Below are 18,102 nucleotides of genomic sequence, written 5' to 3'. Positions count from 1 at the left end.
ATATGGTGTTAGCCTCGAGTGTTGTATGTGATAGCCGACTGTCCAAATGATGTGTCAAAAGTCCCTGTGAAGTCATGACAGGTGCAACTGCTGTGTGAAACCAAGTCTGCATACAGAACAATTTGCCATGGCAACCACCTGTAACTCCTCATGACTCAGCGTCCTTTATCACAAAATAAGGAAAAGAGATCAACAGAGTTTGGTTTTCTCAGGTTATCACTCATCAAATTAAAGGAGTGGAAGTAATTGTCTTAGAAAAAGTGATCTATGTAACAGGTGTAACAATAGATGGTGACAGAAAGGTGGCAGCAGCCAGAATAGCTGAATGACTTTGGCAAAGAAGTTTCCACGTCCGATCTGCAGAGAGAGTTCCTCCATCAGAATGCTGCTAAACAGTTAATCCACACAGTAACTTCCTAATAGTTACAGAGGAGGCACTTGTGTTCACAGAGACAGAGATAAACTGTAGGCCGGGGTCAGCCAAAGATGACGCCACTTCCAACCCACCGCAGACTGGATGACAGTGGACTTTTATCCAGGATGAAGAGGGAGTAGACAGCCCGCCAGACACACAGGCGGCTTTTAGTAGAAGCTATCGATCAGAGCGGCAGGTCAAATATCAAACTGATTCATGACTGGGGGGGGGGGGGGGGACTTCTTATCCGTCTTCCTTCCTACACCTCTCCCTCTGAGCCAGTACTTCCTCATCTCTGCTGACTCACATGTCTGTGAATTCTAATGAGTTTTTCAGACTAACTTGGACATCTGTTGTTATGTGGTTACACTTTTTTATAAAGCTAATGTCCGAGAGAGACTTCCTATTTGCTGAACTTCTTCTAAAAGAAAAATCACAAAACCGAGATCAATAAAAACTATGCCTTAAAGAAGGAGTTATAATTGGACTGCAGGTTAGAGATTGCCAGAATTGATCCTTAATATTAGATAAAGAATGAGGCACAATGTTGCCATCGATTTAATCAGTAATGCTGTCTGTGTTTTTAAGATTTTTTTTAATTTTGTAAATGGTAACCTTTCATATAATGCTGAATAAACTACTTACATTTAATATGTGAAGCAAGAGATGTGGAGACAAGTGGATAACTGATTTATGAAACTGATAAAAGCTCAAGCATGTGATGAATGTCAAGCAGGTTTTAAGTAGCTTCATTTTGTATGATTTCTCGCTGAATTTATGGAGCTGCTTTGTGACGAACATTGGAGATAATAATATCCTCAGAATCTAAAAATATGACCAGCTATAACATCAGCGTGTTCCGATTCGACTGAGTTATGACTTGGCGATAAGTGCCAAGGGTTTAAATTAACTTTATTACCTTCCTGAGCGGTGACACACACACACTGCTGCTCCAGTTGTTGTCAGTGTCGGTAAGCAGCTCAAGTCAGTGGGAAGAACTACAATAACCAGCTCTGTTTCACCTCACGCTCCTCCTCTGCCTCAAGGCCCTGTCCGCCACACCTCATCACAGTTTCGGTTAATTCTGGAGAACGAATGGATCTAATGGATATTAAGTGGATTTAGACTATGATCAGATGATATTTGTTCAGTCAGCCACACTGATTCAATGACTACGTAAATGCACATGCATGAACAAAAGAGACCTTAAACATTCACCTCAACAATTTCTCCAGTCAGAACACATCTACACTGAAGCGTTGTACTTATGGGATCCATTTTGTATCCCACCGGTACATTAAATGTCTCTTATGTCATGAAAACATCCCATTTGAAAACATCTGCCACACACAGCCACACACCCATCATTTATCCCATAAAATGTTTATCAGATGTGTCAGTTTAATTAACCTGCTTTTGTGTACTTGAGATTGATTACCTTTGTTCCCTTTTAGCTCCACACAAACATAATGTAACACTCTTGTGCAATAGATGCTGTGGTGGCCACATTAGTAGGTGATCGACTTGTCCTTTCCCAAATTAAACATGGTGTCGATTCATCCCGGCTGGTTTAGGTCATTAGATAAATGTGTCCTCCAGACTTCTTCATATACGACTGCTACTATCACTTTAGGCTTTGAATCCTCCCATAGGTCTCCTTTATCTTTCTTAAATAATTAACTGAGTTTGTCATATAAAAGAGAAGGCGTTGACATTAGATCCAGAGAGAGGAGCGGCGGGTGGCGATCACCTTGAGACAACAGGAGCGTGATGAGATTGGATCAAGATGAAAGACGGACGGGAACAGAGAGGGAGAAGAAATGGGAGGCAGCGGAGTGAGGTGACACTTCTTAACAAGGTAACAGAAGGAGCAAGAAATGGACTGAGACAGTCGTAGAGGAGATATGAGGAAGATAGAAGGTCAGATTCATTAAAAAGATACAAGGGCCTGTTTGATTTTCTTTGCCTGGAGCTATCGGCTCTCCAGAACAATCGCAGTGGCAGTGAGTTAAGGTTAGACCAGATAATGATCAGTAATACACTGTCTGCACGGACAGGAAGACAATTACAGATAGGAGAGAGAGAGAGGTTGAAAGACTGAGTCGGAGAGAGAGGACCTCAAGTTTTTACCTGAAGAGTGAGATTATGTTTACATTAACCATGGAGATTTACACCCCTGTCCATTCGTTTGTGTCTCAGGAGGATTTCGTAAAAACTATTGAATGGATTAAACAAAATGTTGGTGCAGGTCCAGATCAGATCCAGAGTCATGGACCGTGGCAGATGTTTGCACTCTACGGTGCCATTCCATGGATTTTGTATGTTTTCACCCCTGTCTGTTGGTTGCAGGATTACACAAAAACTACTCAAGAGATTTGTATGAATCTTGGTGGAAGGATGGGACATGGGTCAAGACTGTTTCGGGTTATCATCATTTTTAGTAATTCATCGATCTTGACAGAAATAAAACACATTTAGGGGGCCTATATCACGAGTGTGTGCAATTTGTTGCAGATCCCCTCCTAAAAACTATGTCCAACCAAACATGGTGGATTTGGTGCTGAATTAAGGGAGACTGTTTGGCCTTGGTGGAGGTCAGCATTTACTAAATCAATTGCTACAGGTTTGACCTACTCCCGCAGTTCTCAGAGGACAGCGGTTCCCACCATATAAATAACATGATCTACTTCGACTGTTTGCCAAAAAATAGATACAAACAAACAGCTTATTACAGCCTCTGTTTTGCCTGCTGCCATCCGACCGCTTCCGGGCCCGCACCACCAGGCTCAGAGACAGTTTCATCCCCCAGGCAATAAGACCTATTTAAGATGTATATTTAATACATATATTTGATATTCTATGTGATATTTATATTATTGTATATTTTCTTTTGCTTTTAATATTCTGAGCATCGCTAGAAGAGAGCCTGTGACCCAAGCATTTCATTGCCAGTGATTGCTAAATGTAACTGTTAAACAATAAACTCTCTCTAAAATGTAGAAAATTGGTCCTGGATTTTATTAAGCTCCTAGTAATATTGTTAGTGTAAAAATTCTTGCAATTTTTATGTAATTATTCTCTGAAATACCTGATTGTTTTCATTAATATTAAAGTCTTTGATCAATGTCTTGATCCAGGAAAGAAAACAATGTTTTTTATGAAATTAACATGTTTTCAAGTTGGCTGATCTAATTTTCTTTTTTAAACATGGCAGTTTATAGCGGCCCTTTGTACGATTTAAGGTTATTCACTACACTTTAACAGCTTGAATGTCGATAAAAGCAGGAAAAACAGTGCTGTGGTAAAACCATTGACTGGTTATGTATATCCCCCTTAGATCCTTCCCAAGAGGCTTTGCTTCACCACAACACGTACCCAGTCACACGAGTAGCTTGTCAGGAAACCGTAAACATAATTTGTCTTCAGTGTTGGAACAAATGGCCGATGCAGCTTGTTTTTCCTGGTGAGGACAGTGTAAATAGGATCTACTATAAAACGCTCTGCAGGCACCATACACGCTGGTCAGCACTCTGGGTTTAAAATCCCCACGCTACTGGCATGTGTTTGGAGAGGATAGGAAGTGTGGAGGAAGAAAGAGAGAGAACACAATCTGTCCTCCTGCATGCTCTCTGTGAAGCTGTGAGACAAAATCGCCAGGAAAATATCAATAAGGCTCCATGGTTTACACCACTCATCCACTAAAGGCTCTTTTTGTTTTGTCAATGTCTTTGTTCAGCAGCAGCAGCGAGAAATTGAACCATCATTTAAAAAAATTACTATAACCAGTCAAATGATTTATGTCTTTCTCACGAGCAGGATAATTTTTTGTCAGCTCGAAACACTGACAACGTTTACATGGACACTAATTTTGATATATAAACCCATTTAAGCCAATGTCCTGTATTATATACTGACATGTCAAGAGCGTTTTTCCCGATGACCTTAATGTGAATAAGGTCATTTTCTGAATAATCAATATATGATAATAAGACAGGGAGTATTCCGACCTTAGTCGCAATATGTAGATGCATGGCCCTGGGTGTAAACAAGGAGCTTTTTGCAAAATCACATGATATCACATGATTCAGGTTAGGGTTTCCCAACTAGCTGAATAATGTCAGGAGTAATACCATGTTGGACTCTGTCATGTGTATGAGCCATTTGTGCCAAGCAGACACCAACTCGACCCAATGTCAGAAGATAAGTAAAAAAGTCAAATCTCTTCGTGATATTCAAAGATGTCTCATTTTCTTAGTCCTTTGTACGATGAATGAAATGAAAGGAAGGTGACCAAAGGTGGAGGCGAATGTTTCACTCTGCAGAATGTTGGATAGGACTCGAGACATACAAATTAATGAGCAGCAGACAGAAGGGAGAGTTTCACTGTGGAAGAAGAAATGTGACTGACACACACACACACACGCACACACACACACGCACGCACACACGCACTCACGCAAGCACGCACGGACACATGCACCGCACGCACGCACGCATACACACACCACTCAGAGAATAAAAAAGGTTATTGGTGTGGTGGAGGCAAAGGTACTCAAAAAATGTATTTGAAGCCGTCCACTCTGCCTCGTCAGATAAAGAAACAATATTCGCGCTGCACTCCTTCACTGCAGCACACACACACACTCCTCATCTGCAGTTATCAATCAAAATCAAGGAAGTGAGTCAAAGAGAAATGGCTGCGCTATATGGTGCTTGATACCTTTACAACTATTCTGTCTTTTATTCTTCTTCCTAAATTATTTTTCAAGCTCTTTTCAACGTCAAATTGTTTTCGAGTGACTGTTCAGACTATAGACTTTGTAGACATATACGTACTGACTCAGACTTTCTATGACACAGCAGTGGACCATACTAACTAATGAACTAACCAACTAACCAACCAACCAACAAACAAACCAACAAACCAACCAAACAACCGTCTCATAAAAAAATCACATAAGGCTTCATTAGATATTCATACAATCATTCCTTAGTAACAATATCACATATGGTGAAGCCCTCATTGTAAAGCTAAACAACCAACCAACCAACCAACCAACCAACCAAACAACCATGAGTCTATTTTGGTAGCATCGCAAGCAAAGCATGTCTATGCTAAAAGCTAATTTGACAAAGCAGGAAAAAAACAACATCTATGGACACCTGCTCTTCATTGAGAGAAAGATAGGCAGATGCTCAGAGCTTCAAATCCTAACTTCAAACACCTTTACTTCAGTGGAGTTCCATCAGCTATTTTAATTGGCTCGAATTCAATTTATCGGAAGGAGATAAAAAGTTAAATGCAAGTAAAGCAGGTAAAAAGTGTATTTCTCAAACTGATCCTAGAGCTATCTCGGGTATTTCCTATGAGTACATTAGTGTAGGAGGTAAATAGTTTTTTTTGTAGTGAAAGGTGGGATAAATCAATCCTATCGCAGTATGCTAATTGGCTATTTGGATTACACTGTGTTTAATTGGTGGAGATAAAGTGAACCTAACTTAATATTAGTGGTGGGTGTCACAGTTCACAGGAGTTCATACAGGAAAAAAAGATACAGGCCAACATTGCTTTAATTATTCTTTATCATAAAAGTTAACTTTATATAGGAAGTTAACTTGCTTGAAGAGCTCAGGGCCCTCACCTGATTAAAATAGGAATAGGTGGGTTACATTTATTAAAATATCAAAGCACAGTGAGCTCAGTTGCCTCAACAAAGTCATTAACATTGCTGCGAGTATATGGCAGTGTGGTACTGTATATACGGATGTCTCGCAAAACCTCATGTATACGATTACCAACGCTTGATTTAAAAAGTTGAGCTCATTAGCACTTTAATTAGTTCCGTTTTGCGCCTGTCGAGCTTCTCCTGATCACCATGACACTTACCTGCTCTGCACAGATGGAACACAAACAAACACACACAACATTTCACTGGATATTCACTGCATCTTGCTTCTGTTATTCATATCCACCTCTACATCTAGATGCATTCACATGTGCATATAGAAATTTCCACACCAGCCGTCTCTTCCTCTCCAAAGTCTGAGGCTGTGACGTGAGAGCACCACCACCTCAAACCCCGACCGAGGTGTGGAAACACAACACAGGGAAGGTGATGCTGATGACGCAGTCTCAGACGCAGATGTTGTGTGAGCAGGGATATTTATATCAGTGTGGTACAAATGTTCGAACCCAGCTTGAACCAGTGGCTCCCGGCAAACATGCAGGAGTGATTGCATGCACTGAACTGCTGCAAATCTTTGGACTGTTACCATAGGAGCACGATCTGACACACATGGTGTTTCCCTCAACCTGCTGCCACATTCATCTGTCTACCATTATGTGTTGCTGATCCAACGAGAGCAAATGCTCACTTCACTAATCCCTGCAACCTCTGATAAAACCGCTACCTCAGTGATGGTCTGAGGACAAGATGTATGGAGGAGCTGTGACGAAAAAGTTAAAGAGAAGAAGAGGTGAAATTATCAGAAATCGAAAAATGTAAAGAGCAAAGATTCTAAGTAGAGAGCCAGACCGGGTAAAGGCTCATTTATGCTTTCTTAACATACAAAAACAGATGCATCCATTACAAACGATGTAACCCTCACTGCCCACGTACTTCTGTATCCTTTATGCTGGTTTGGTTGTTAATCAATACATTCACTGGAGGGCAGCGAGTTTCTGACACAAACATGGTGAAGGTGGACGAGGTTATGATATTTCCCTCTTGAGAATGTCCGTATCCCTGTGTCTCAGTGAAGTAACATCATATAGTTTCTTACCAACTCGCAAAGCTTGTCTCATTTTTTCCTTGTCTCACTTGACTACACTGGCCCCCAATAAGACTTCTGGTGTTACTGCTCAGTTATGTCCGTATCCATAAGCCATCATAAGATGTACACTGCTTGTTTTGACACCGTCCAAGATCTTGTAAAAGATTTCCCTCCTCTTCACACACTCTCATTCAATGCTTACACTCCCAAAGGCGAGCTCTGCAGACCAAACATATAATTATAGTTTCTATTGAGAAGAGATGCAGGGGGATCAATTAGACAGCGGTCAAGCTGGTAAATACTTCTTCATTACGACACCACTCTCAGTTCTCTCCATCATTCGGCTTTAAACTAATAAAGGCGAGTGTGAGCTAAAGAGAGAGCCATCATTAATTAGTACGTTTCTATCGCATTAAATATGCGTGATGAACCGTGGCATCCTTATAAATACTGTCTAATCAGAGAGTGCGAGGGCAGAGTGTGCATGTTTGTGTGTGTTGTGCGAACGTATTGAGGGTGTAAGCATATCTAAATATTCAATATTACAACTAGACCGATTGATATGGGAACACAAAGCACAACCGTCTCACTACTCCCCCAATTTGGGACAGAGGAAGCCTGTACCGATAACAATCCATCCTTCTCTGTGCTGCTTTCCTTTTAGATTGCATTTCTCATTTCAGAATCTCTCCATCCATCTGCTGAAATCCTATTTCCATGACAAACAATGAGACACACACAGTCACTCCATCACCGCTGCCTGTAGCTGTCAGAGAATAGTTTGGGGGCTGGGAGTGGGAAGGGGGGGTTAGGGGGGAAAACAACATGAGTAAGGGGTGAGGTGACAGGAGAGGAATGGAAACGCAGTGAATCACCAGTGAATTTGAGGGACTACCGGAGAAAGGATTTTTGCCTGCGTTTGTGTGTGTGTGTGTTTGTGTGTGTGTGGAGGGTCCTGGTCCGATTCCAAGGCATCCAACAGAACTTTAAGTTGGATAAAGCTAAAAACGACTTCTCTCTGTCTGCACATTCTTCTCTTTGTCGATGCACTCGTCCCTCCATCCGTCTATCCATCCAAGCAACTACATGCAAATACCCACCCATACAGTACACGCATATTAAGCATATATATTAAAGTCACACTGTAGTATGTTATTACATTCACTAAAACTCAAAATTACGAATAAAAAATGGGTTGTCATGAAAACATTCCCCCATGGCCTTAAAATGGCCTAAATGAAACTTGCCACCTTCCTACGTCATTTTGTAATAATGCTAAAATGACCCCGTCCCTGCTCCTCCTCTCTCCAGCCTCACAGCTGACCTGCAGTGAGAAAAGGAGCCTTCTCCACCTACTGAGTCCCAGCCACAGGTTGACAGGATTGGCTACTTAGCTTTGTGATGTCACAGACCCGTTTATTTTTTTTTAAACTTGCATTTGTTTATTTGCAGTGTTCATATGGAAATACTCAGCCATGGTGGTGATTGCTTGTTTTCCTCAGAATGTCTTATCATACAGATTGCACAAATGGGAAAGTTGATTTCACCAGAGGGGGACTTCACGTGACGGAAATTGTCAATCACAACAACAAATGCCATTCCCAAGTAAGTAACAGTCTAAACAAGTTATTCGACCTGAATCCAAAAAATGCAGATATTAAGGCTATCCAAACAAAATAACTTTAGTGTTGTCCTCACCAGTCTTCTCACTCATGTGTGTTGGATTTATGAGCTCCTGGCCCGGCAAGCATGGACACAGCCCATCACATTTGGCTGAGATTGTCTTCCCAGCGAGGCAGCTCTGGAACTCCAACTTACACTGAAAAAAAAGGACAACAAACATGGGTAATGGAGGGTTTCTTTGAGTTTTTACTGAAGCAGACAAAAACGACATTAAAACCCCATCAGGTAGATTCTTCATCTCCTCCACCAAGGAGGTTATGTTCGCGCCCCTGTCCATTTGTTTGATGGTCGGTTTGTTTGTGAGCAAGATCAAGCAAAAACTACAGGATGGATTACCCCAAAACTTGGTGGGGGGATGTATGGATGGGTCAGGGAAGAATCCATTAAAGTCTATTATTTTGGATGTGTCCTAACTAGAATATGTCAACATCAAGATGACCTGCAGACTACTAACATGCAGATTCGTCCCTGTCCATGTAGACACACAATTAGACATAGAGATGCCCCGCAGGGTTCAGCAGTAGCTTACAAACCTAATGCAATGCAAAAAACAAGATGGGCTACTTGAGAAAGTAATTCAACAGTATAAATCTCTTTCCAGGTAAGTGAGGGGTGAGAAATCGTTCGGACTAGTTGGGGGGGAAAAGAATCCAATTACAAGATCGTTCCAAGAGGAATAATGAAACCCGAGATGAGTTATGTAAATTCCGTTTGCGAGCCGATGACGTTTTGTCAAGGTGAGACCAGGAAAATGCATTTACGCATCTACACACACATCATATCACACACAGGCCCAGCCTTATCCTGCCAGCACTTTCATTTCCCACGTTATAATTCAAAATCTATCGTTTGAATCCTCCCCATCACCTCTTTGATAACGCTGCTAATGTTGCTTAATGAAATTTGTTGACAAAGGGATAGCGCTCCGTCTGCTTCACAGCATATTGAATTAGTTGTCTGGGGAGGGAGGTGAAGAGGGAGGGAGAGAGATGGAGGGAGAGAGATAGAGCAAGGGTGACACACAGATGGAGGGAGCGAAAAAGAAGAGAAAGCACAGAAAATGGATGACCTCCCCCAGTCACTGTCAGCACCGTGAGAGGCCCCATGAATCTTTATGTTTGTCTCTCCACAGGGTTAATGTGGTTTTGATGAAATAGCGTTTTAACACCTGACTATAAGTAGGGGAGGGGGGGATAAGTAGAGGAGAGGAGAGGAGAGGAGAGGAGAGGAGAGGAGAGGAGAGGAGAGGATGATTTAAGGGAAGGGAAGTAATGGACTTAAAATAATAATAATAATAATAATAATAATAACTTTATTTGTATAGCACTTTTCAATACAAGTAACAAAGTGCTTTACAACTGTATGAAAGTCGTAACAGAGCAATAAATAATAAATATAAAGATAAAGATAATAAAAGTCCTAGCCATCATGCGATAAAAGCTTTTCTATAGAGACGTGTCTTAGGAAGACAGGTATAGCAGGTAACCTGTTAGTGCTAGTCTAATCTCATCTGGCAGATTGTTTCCAAAGGTTTTCAGCCTAGATTTTAGAAAAGCTGGCAACGTCTTACCAGGGGATGTCGGACTGGGTCCTGGCTCCAAGGGAGATAAAAGGCCTGAATTATAGCTGGCTTTAAAAGTAATAAAATAACAGGCAGCCAGTGCAAGGATGCTAAAACACTGGAGAACTTTGGATTGTGTGATTTATTTCTCAGTAAAACCACTATAAAGGTAGTTACAGTAGTCGAGGAGAGAGGATTTAAGGGTGTGAAGGATATTTTCGAGGTCTGTATGTGAGAGATTGAACCTTGGCTATATGTTTCTTAAATGGTAAAAACACGATCGAACAACCTTCTTAATGTGGGGTCCGAAGTTCAGGTTTTGGTCTAAGGCCACAGCCAGGTTCATGCTGAGGACTCAGTAAATGGTGCTGGTTCACCAGGGTATGCTGTGCTATCACCCGTGCTGGAGGTGGGACCGAAGACAATTACATTGGCTTTGGAGAGGTTTAGTTGGAGGAAGTTGTTTGCCATCCAGTATTTTAACTCAGTGGGCTGAAGCCTCTAAGGAGATAAGAGCACAGTCCTCTTAATAGGATATTGAGTGTGTGTGTGTATGTGTGAGTTAGTGTGTGTGCGGTTGGGATGAGGGAGGCATGTAATGTAATAATAAAATATGAATAATCTTGAGACCAGCAGCACACTGGTGAGCAGAATTTAAGTTGGGCCACAGGGACCCATCACTCCACCAGCTAACTGAACCCCTCCAACTAAAGTACCTCAGAGACCAGAGGGACTCCCCCAGCTCTCCTCCTCCTTCTGTTCCTCCTCTGCAACACCTCTCCTCCTCAGCACAGCTTAGCTCACATGGGCAGGTTATTAAGAAATATTATTCTACAGACTTCCTCATACACAATGAGGAGAAACCCAATCTCAGCTTGTGGCAAACGTTTCGAATAATATGGAATAATTATCTCTATTAAATGTCTACAAACAACTAGACCCATACGTCAAACACTGTGTTGCCTTGTCTACTTACTCTGTCCAAAATGTCTCCAACAATGTTCAAAGTTAACGGGACGTTTCATTTTCTTCACATTTTAATTGCATCATATCCACTTTACCTGTGGCTTTGCTCATCTATTCTATAACTTCTGGGATATGACGAAGGCAAAACTCACTGCCAGCCAGTCAACTGTTTCGTCCTCCCACTGTTTGCATTGGTCACTCAGAACAGATCACGATTATTCACTGACATTTGCTGCGTGACATGAATAAAACTTTAACACATTCCCTGATCTGTGAATATGATTTGCACCCTTAGTTGCGCCGGGAAGATTTTCATCTGCAATGATGGTGAAAACATCAACCATGATCACAGGCTGCTTTAGGACGTCGTCAAAGTAGGTCTTGTGTTATCGTTGTGATTGTGGGACCCGAGCAGCTAAAGTATTGCATGTTTAATTTCCTGCAGTTAAGAAACATGGCTGGTATGTGGATGAATACCAAGCTTTTCACCAGTAGCACTTTAAAAAACCTGTGCTTTGACGAGTCCTTCTCTCCATACACTGTTCAAGGAATGTCGCTGGCTTAAACGCTGGAATTAATAAACAACACAGAGAAAGTGACAACAGGCCGCTCCACTTTGCCAATATCCCTGTCGCCAACACATCGATTCACTCCTGCGAGACACTCGAGAGACGCCTTCTATTGTCTATTTGTATGAGGTTCCTGTGTATTGGATTTTTCTTCACCCCTGAAAACCAAAAGGTTGAACACAGCAACAATGAGATAATATGAATGCGGGTGACAATAAGACGCCATGCTCTGCTTTATCAAGGACGGAGGCAGAGCGCTTCACTTCTTCCTTTTCCACCTGGTTTCACTCTTCAGCCTCACAGTCTGTTCCTTTCTTCCTTGACTAATCACTAAAGGTTAAACCTCGTCTTTCTTTCCTCCACAAACCTGCCACTGTGAGCTCTGTGTGATTTGATGGTGAAGGGAGCATAGTTGGAACTGGGGCTTTAGAATCAGAGGAGATGGTAATGATGGTTTTTCAATGGTGAGTTTAAGCTGCTGATTGGGTGGCTTAGGGTTGACCCTCTTCTCTGTCATTTGTCCAACATACTAAGAGAAAATTATGAGATGAATACGTGGGGGAGGGTAACATTCATGTTTAATATTTTACATGGTCGATACTAAACAAAAGAATGAATTCTTGATGAGCCTCACCTTGGAGGAGTAGGTGTGTCCATCAGAGCCACACACAGGAGTTGAGTGCAGGGCCGAGCAGAGCCGACATTTCCCAGGAGCACCAGCCTCCAGCCTGCGCTTGTGACCTGCGCTGCCTTTTCTTGGTTTCACACTGAGGAAGACAAATATGAGAAACAATTCATTTCATTAAGTTACGAATTGTGATTTTGACATAAACAAACCATATAATCCAGCATAAGTGAAGCAAAACCCTTCCCAGGGGACAGTATGTCGAATATTTAAACATTACTCTCATAAATCAATGTTTGGGGGTAAATTGAAGCACAGCAATAACTTTCCGGTCAGGAATCTTATCGAAACCCAGCAGAGTCGGTTTCACACTGAGCAGAAAGTTTGAGAAGCGCTTCTGGTTTTCAGGGTCAGCTGAGCGAATCCTGATTGGTCCACGGAGGCCTTTTCAATAATCAGTGTAATTACGTTTGATCCAAATCTCGCAGCAATTTTCTATCCAAGTGCTCTCATTGAACACCCCACAGGCCACATCCTTTGAGCAGAGACGGAATTAGAGGCAGAGCAGGTCGTCGCAGAGAAACGAGAGTGACGACGACAATTGGTGCAGAGTGAACATCAACTAAAGTGAACAGGTGGAGATTCGGAGGTGAATGCAAATTCTGTCAAAGGCAGAAAATTACCTGTGAATATGTAACAGGAGCGTTAGAGAAAAGCAAACCGTGAACAGAAATAATAGATTCGGAGCAAATTCTGTCCTGTTTCCTGCTGTAATATTTATGCAACATTTACAGTAAGTCTGCTGAACCCTCATCAGGTATAAGGCCGGGCATCACAACAGTTCTAGATAAACATATATGCTGGCTGAATTATCCAATCAGAGGAGCAGGTAGCTTAAGCAAGGGACAGAAAATGATGAAAGGTAAATATGCATTAAATATAAATAGCTGCAAATATTTTTCAATCCCATAGCTATATTTCTTTACATATGAAAATACATTTAATAATGTAACTACGAGAAACTCTCTGTGGGCAAACAAATTAGTCTGATTTGCTTCAGACTAATTTAAGATCAAACCTCAGACTGGACTAACAGTATTGTCCAGTTGAAGCTTCCCCACCCCAAGGCATAAAGCTTACATAGTAATCCGAAGTCAAAAAGCTTGAAATCACATTAAGCAACAGCTCATCATTTAATCTCTCCAGAGACGTCAACATTCTGCAAAACTACAACACTCAAATCCCAGGAAGAGCATCAACCACTCTCTTGCCTCTTTAGAAGTGTCCCACTCAGAGACAGAGCCACAGTGATTGCCACAGCAGATTAGTCATGCACACTGCACCGATAAACAAAAACTGTGCTGGCAGATAAGGCAAGACAGAGGTAAGCTGGAAAGTTTTAGGTTGATAAACATTGTCTGAGATGCTTCCACTCATTTTCCTCGCAGTCCAATCCAGTGCTCGTCATCCTCTGCCATCAAGCGCTCTGCATAAATGCCGTGTAGCACGAGAGCGTGCTGAAGTTAATAGTGTGATTTGAAAGGCAGGATTAGCTTGGCGAGGGGAATTAGTGTATATGCATGATGAATATTCAATGTTCAGGACATTGACAGAGAGCAGAGAGGAAAGACAACCTCAAACAGACACTAGACAGCGATCTCTCTTTCTCTCCCCGTTACACTACTGTACTTCAGCCGCCTGCTGAGACTCCATGTGGCTCTGATTTGATGTTGCTACAGCCTCCGCACAGTGGGCAGGAGGCGCTCACAGATTAACACTGCGAGCCTCCATAATTTAAAAAGTTTATGTTTTTCTTGCTGCTAATGTAGACGTCCAGTCAAAGATTATTTTCCACCTATAAGGGAAGTCTGCAAAGAACTAAATCAATATCAAGAAGAAGAGGAAACTTTGGTTTGCACGTTCCCGTTGGCGACGGCCTCGTGGAGAGCAAGACTAATTTGCTTGTGGAAACAACAGCAGCGATACCAAAGAGTGTTCAGGGCATTTTTAAGAAAGTATTTTGTTAGCAGTAGTGACTAATGATCTTGACTCATCTCCCTGATAAACAATGCATGCTGCACCACAGTGTACATTAATTGCATTGCACAATATGGTTTCAAATAGCTCGAGAGCAACAAAGTTTGAATTTGTCCTCTGAGAGGTCACTGAATCTGCGTTATGAGAATTACTGCAGCTACTTCAACTCACGTAGATAAACAATATCATGGTCCAAAGAGCCGATGAGCGATGCAGTCGGGGAAACGTGGATTCCAGGTGAATCGTTTGACATATTAAGCAGCAAATAGGACTTAATTAATGCAACACAAGGAAAGGCATTAAAGCAGAGTATCTCAGGAGCTAATGACTTGAGGAAATCAATTAAACCTCAAGAAGGAGAACGCACAACATGTCTTTTGGGGGAAATGATTCTTGAACTGCAAAATTGAAAATCCTTAAAACTGGCAACGCGACAAGGTTGGAAACACAAACAAATTGGGTCCTGACAGACTCCAAAGGGCAAACAGATTTGATCACGATTCATTTGTGTTCAGAGTGTAGTTGCGTGTCACTATAATACAGATTCTCGCACGTTGCTGACACACAAAATGCTACTTCAATTCATGCTTCTGCTGCATTGGTATAATTTGTCTAACCTTCCCTGAGGGTCTTTAGCGTATTGAAGTTCAACTTTGCATAGTAATTGTGAATAACAGGCATTTACCCCACCTTAATATAAATTGCATATTTGAGGGAGAGAGCTTCTTGCCTCAAAACAGCGACAACTCAACAGCTTTGTTGTTTTCTTTTTGTAGATAAGAGGCTGAGGAATAAATGTGATATTACTGTTTCTTACCTGTGAGCTGGCGGCTTGTGATTGGTGCAGATGGCCGTCTGGAAGTCACGGCTGACACACACCTTGTGAGGGGGACAGCGCACCTTCAGACAGGGGTCCTTGGTGGCGTCTGGGCCTACGGGGAGAGGACAAGGAAAAACCTTCATCTCCCGAAGTGCAAAAATAAATAACACGCAGAGCGAGAGCATCAGTGCTGACAGAGAGCTGCATTTGAAAGTTGATGCGGCAAAACATCAAGCTGTTCTTTTTGTTTTCCAGCTGATAAATTCTTACATTCAACTAAATGAAGCAGGCAGAGAAATAATGAGTTGGGGAAAAACAGGGAGAAAAGGAAATGGAGAAAGGCACGAGGTAAACATTGAGTTTTCCACGGTGTGAGCTGCTCTTAATGAGGACTATTCTCTCTGAGCGTCGACCCCATCTTCTCCCAAATCAATCTCCAAAGTGACATTATCGCCGTGGCCGCCAGGCACAGCTGGCAGGTGTCCAAGGTGACAAAAGATCACAGCAGCTCATTGACTCCGAGCTTTGTGTCGTGTCACACTAGACTAACAGCACACAGAAAGTCTCCTTTGACAGACAGAAGAAAGTAGAAAAACAGAGGATGGAGGAGGTAAAAGAGAGAGAGAGGGGAGAGCCTTGAGTACAAATGAAGTGAGAGACGAGCCCGCATCAGGCGGCAGGCTCTGGGCTGGAGACCCTCTCTGTCACACAGGCTGTGCTGGGTGTGGGCTGAAGAAAGATAAAACGTTTGTTGTTTTTAAATAATGAACAAAACCCACTGAAAAAACAAAGACAATAAAACGAGATCAAAGGCATAGTGGGAGGGTTTAAACCACATGTGGAGACCACATGGCATCACCACGGTAAAGGGACTAAAAATGATTTCAAATCCCAAGTTAATTAAGACTGAGTGCAGAGTGTGCAGATCAAAGCCCTGTGTTATGTACAAGTCATTAGCATGTGCCTGCTAACATCATAAAACAAGAGTGGCCATGTCTCCATTAGGGACCCTAATGGGTTATGCTTGAGCCACAGCTGGTGTCTGATGTGAACATCAACTAGTTTCTGACCCGATCGTACATTGTGCTGCTGTTCACATGCTGGTTTATCAGCGTTAAATCAGCCAGTGACTCAGACACCACGGCAGTTTGTCACTCCTCTGCCTGTGGTAACGCCAAAATCTCCACAACAATCTTCAGGAATGAATGAACAGCGACCCATATCAACTGTAAGCATACCTAGCTCTGTCAGAAGATATTAAAGAGCTCTCTTTATCTTTGGGGTGTAAGAACAAGCACACTCAATAATGACGGGGAAGCTGAGATAGTCTCAGGGGAGGAGATTCATAGTACACTTCACACATCTGTCATTAATGAGCAAGGCTCTAATGTCTTTAACACACACACACACACACACACACACACACACACACACACACACACACACACACACACACACACACACACACACACACACACACACACACACACACACACACACACACACACACACACACACACACACACACACACACACAAGCCTGCGTGCCCTATCATAATCTACATCGCAGAGAGAGATGGACGTCTGTGCTAGAGCACGTTTCAATTACCTGCTTTTTGAGACCTCCATCTCACAGTGCTGCAGGAAACCTGTTTTATTTCACTTTGCTGCATAACGACTTTATCACAGTGAGGAAAAGAGAGATGGAGCGAGGAAGACAAAAATGGGGGATTGTCTCTGCTTAACAGAGGATTGGAGTACAATTTAGGATTAGAGTGTGACCTCCACTCGCGGACAAATTGGAAGTAAGACACACACGTACAAATGCCACTTTATCCACCTACACACACCAATATGCAAAGCATCGCTTGGCCACCATTACGCCGATAGAACGTTCTCATCAACAATAAAACAGTTAATTTGCAGAGACAACGCTGCGCTGGAAGTGGAAATCGTTTTTCTCAGCTTATGTGATTTGAATTTTTATGCTATGTAAAGACAGGAGATGGGAGGATAACAGAGGAGACAAGGGTAGCAGAGACGAGGAGAAAAAAAAGAAAGGTGTGGGGGGGGGGCAAGCAAAGATGATAGGAGAAGAGAGGAAAGGAGGGGCACTGTAAACAGAGAGCAAAGGCAAAGACAGAAGAAAAAGAGGGAGGGGGACGTGGAAAGAAAAGGAGACAAGAGAGAGGAGAAAATTACAGAGCGAAGAGGAGGAGGATTGTTGGGTGAAAGAGAGTTTTATCCATCTATTAAAAGCTTGAGTGAGCAGCACTGGCAGTTAAACCAGCCAATCAATGTTAATGCAGGAGCACTGCAGCACACTCTTGCCACCTCTCAACTTTCCTCGGTACGTGTCTCTCTTCTCCTTTCATACCTTTTTTCCTCTCTCTAATCTTAAACTTGACTCTATTCTCATCCTTGTGCGTGAATAAGTTAATTTGCATGAACAATAAAGCTTGAAATGCCTTATTACGTATCCATTCATGAACCACATTTTTACCTTGAAAACGTTATTGATTTATGTAAATGAACAAGGTTGCCTGTTGCTGATAAGAATTTGCCAAATGAACAAGTGCAATGGATTGTGTGTAGTGTGCGTTGTGTGTGTGTGTGTAATCATGCTGATTCTTCATCAGACACTGCTGAATG

At 42.2% G+C, this 18,102-nt stretch overlaps 1 protein-coding gene across 1 annotated transcript in view; it reads right to left on the bottom strand.

Moving 5' to 3' along the window:
• Positions 1-18,102, bottom strand: part of spock1 (SPARC (osteonectin), cwcv and kazal like domains proteoglycan 1) — a 96,630-nt gene that overhangs the window by 12,522 nt on the left and 66,006 nt on the right. Inside the window, exons 4-6 of the mRNA XM_053429633.1 lie at positions 15,448-15,562; positions 12,603-12,723; positions 8,888-9,008 (exon numbers count right to left, since the gene is read on the bottom strand). Coding sequence (XP_053285608.1) covers positions 8,888-9,008; positions 12,603-12,723; positions 15,448-15,562 — 357 coding nt within the window. The remainder of the gene's footprint in view (positions 1-8,887; positions 9,009-12,602; positions 12,724-15,447; positions 15,563-18,102) is intronic.

This window comes from Pleuronectes platessa, chromosome 8, assembly GCF_947347685.1.
Source record: "Pleuronectes platessa chromosome 8, fPlePla1.1, whole genome shotgun sequence".
Lineage (NCBI taxonomy): Eukaryota > Metazoa > Chordata > Actinopteri > Pleuronectiformes > Pleuronectidae > Pleuronectes > Pleuronectes platessa.
Note: the sequence above shows the minus strand (reverse complement) of the source record. Positions and strands in the feature narration are given on the sequence as shown.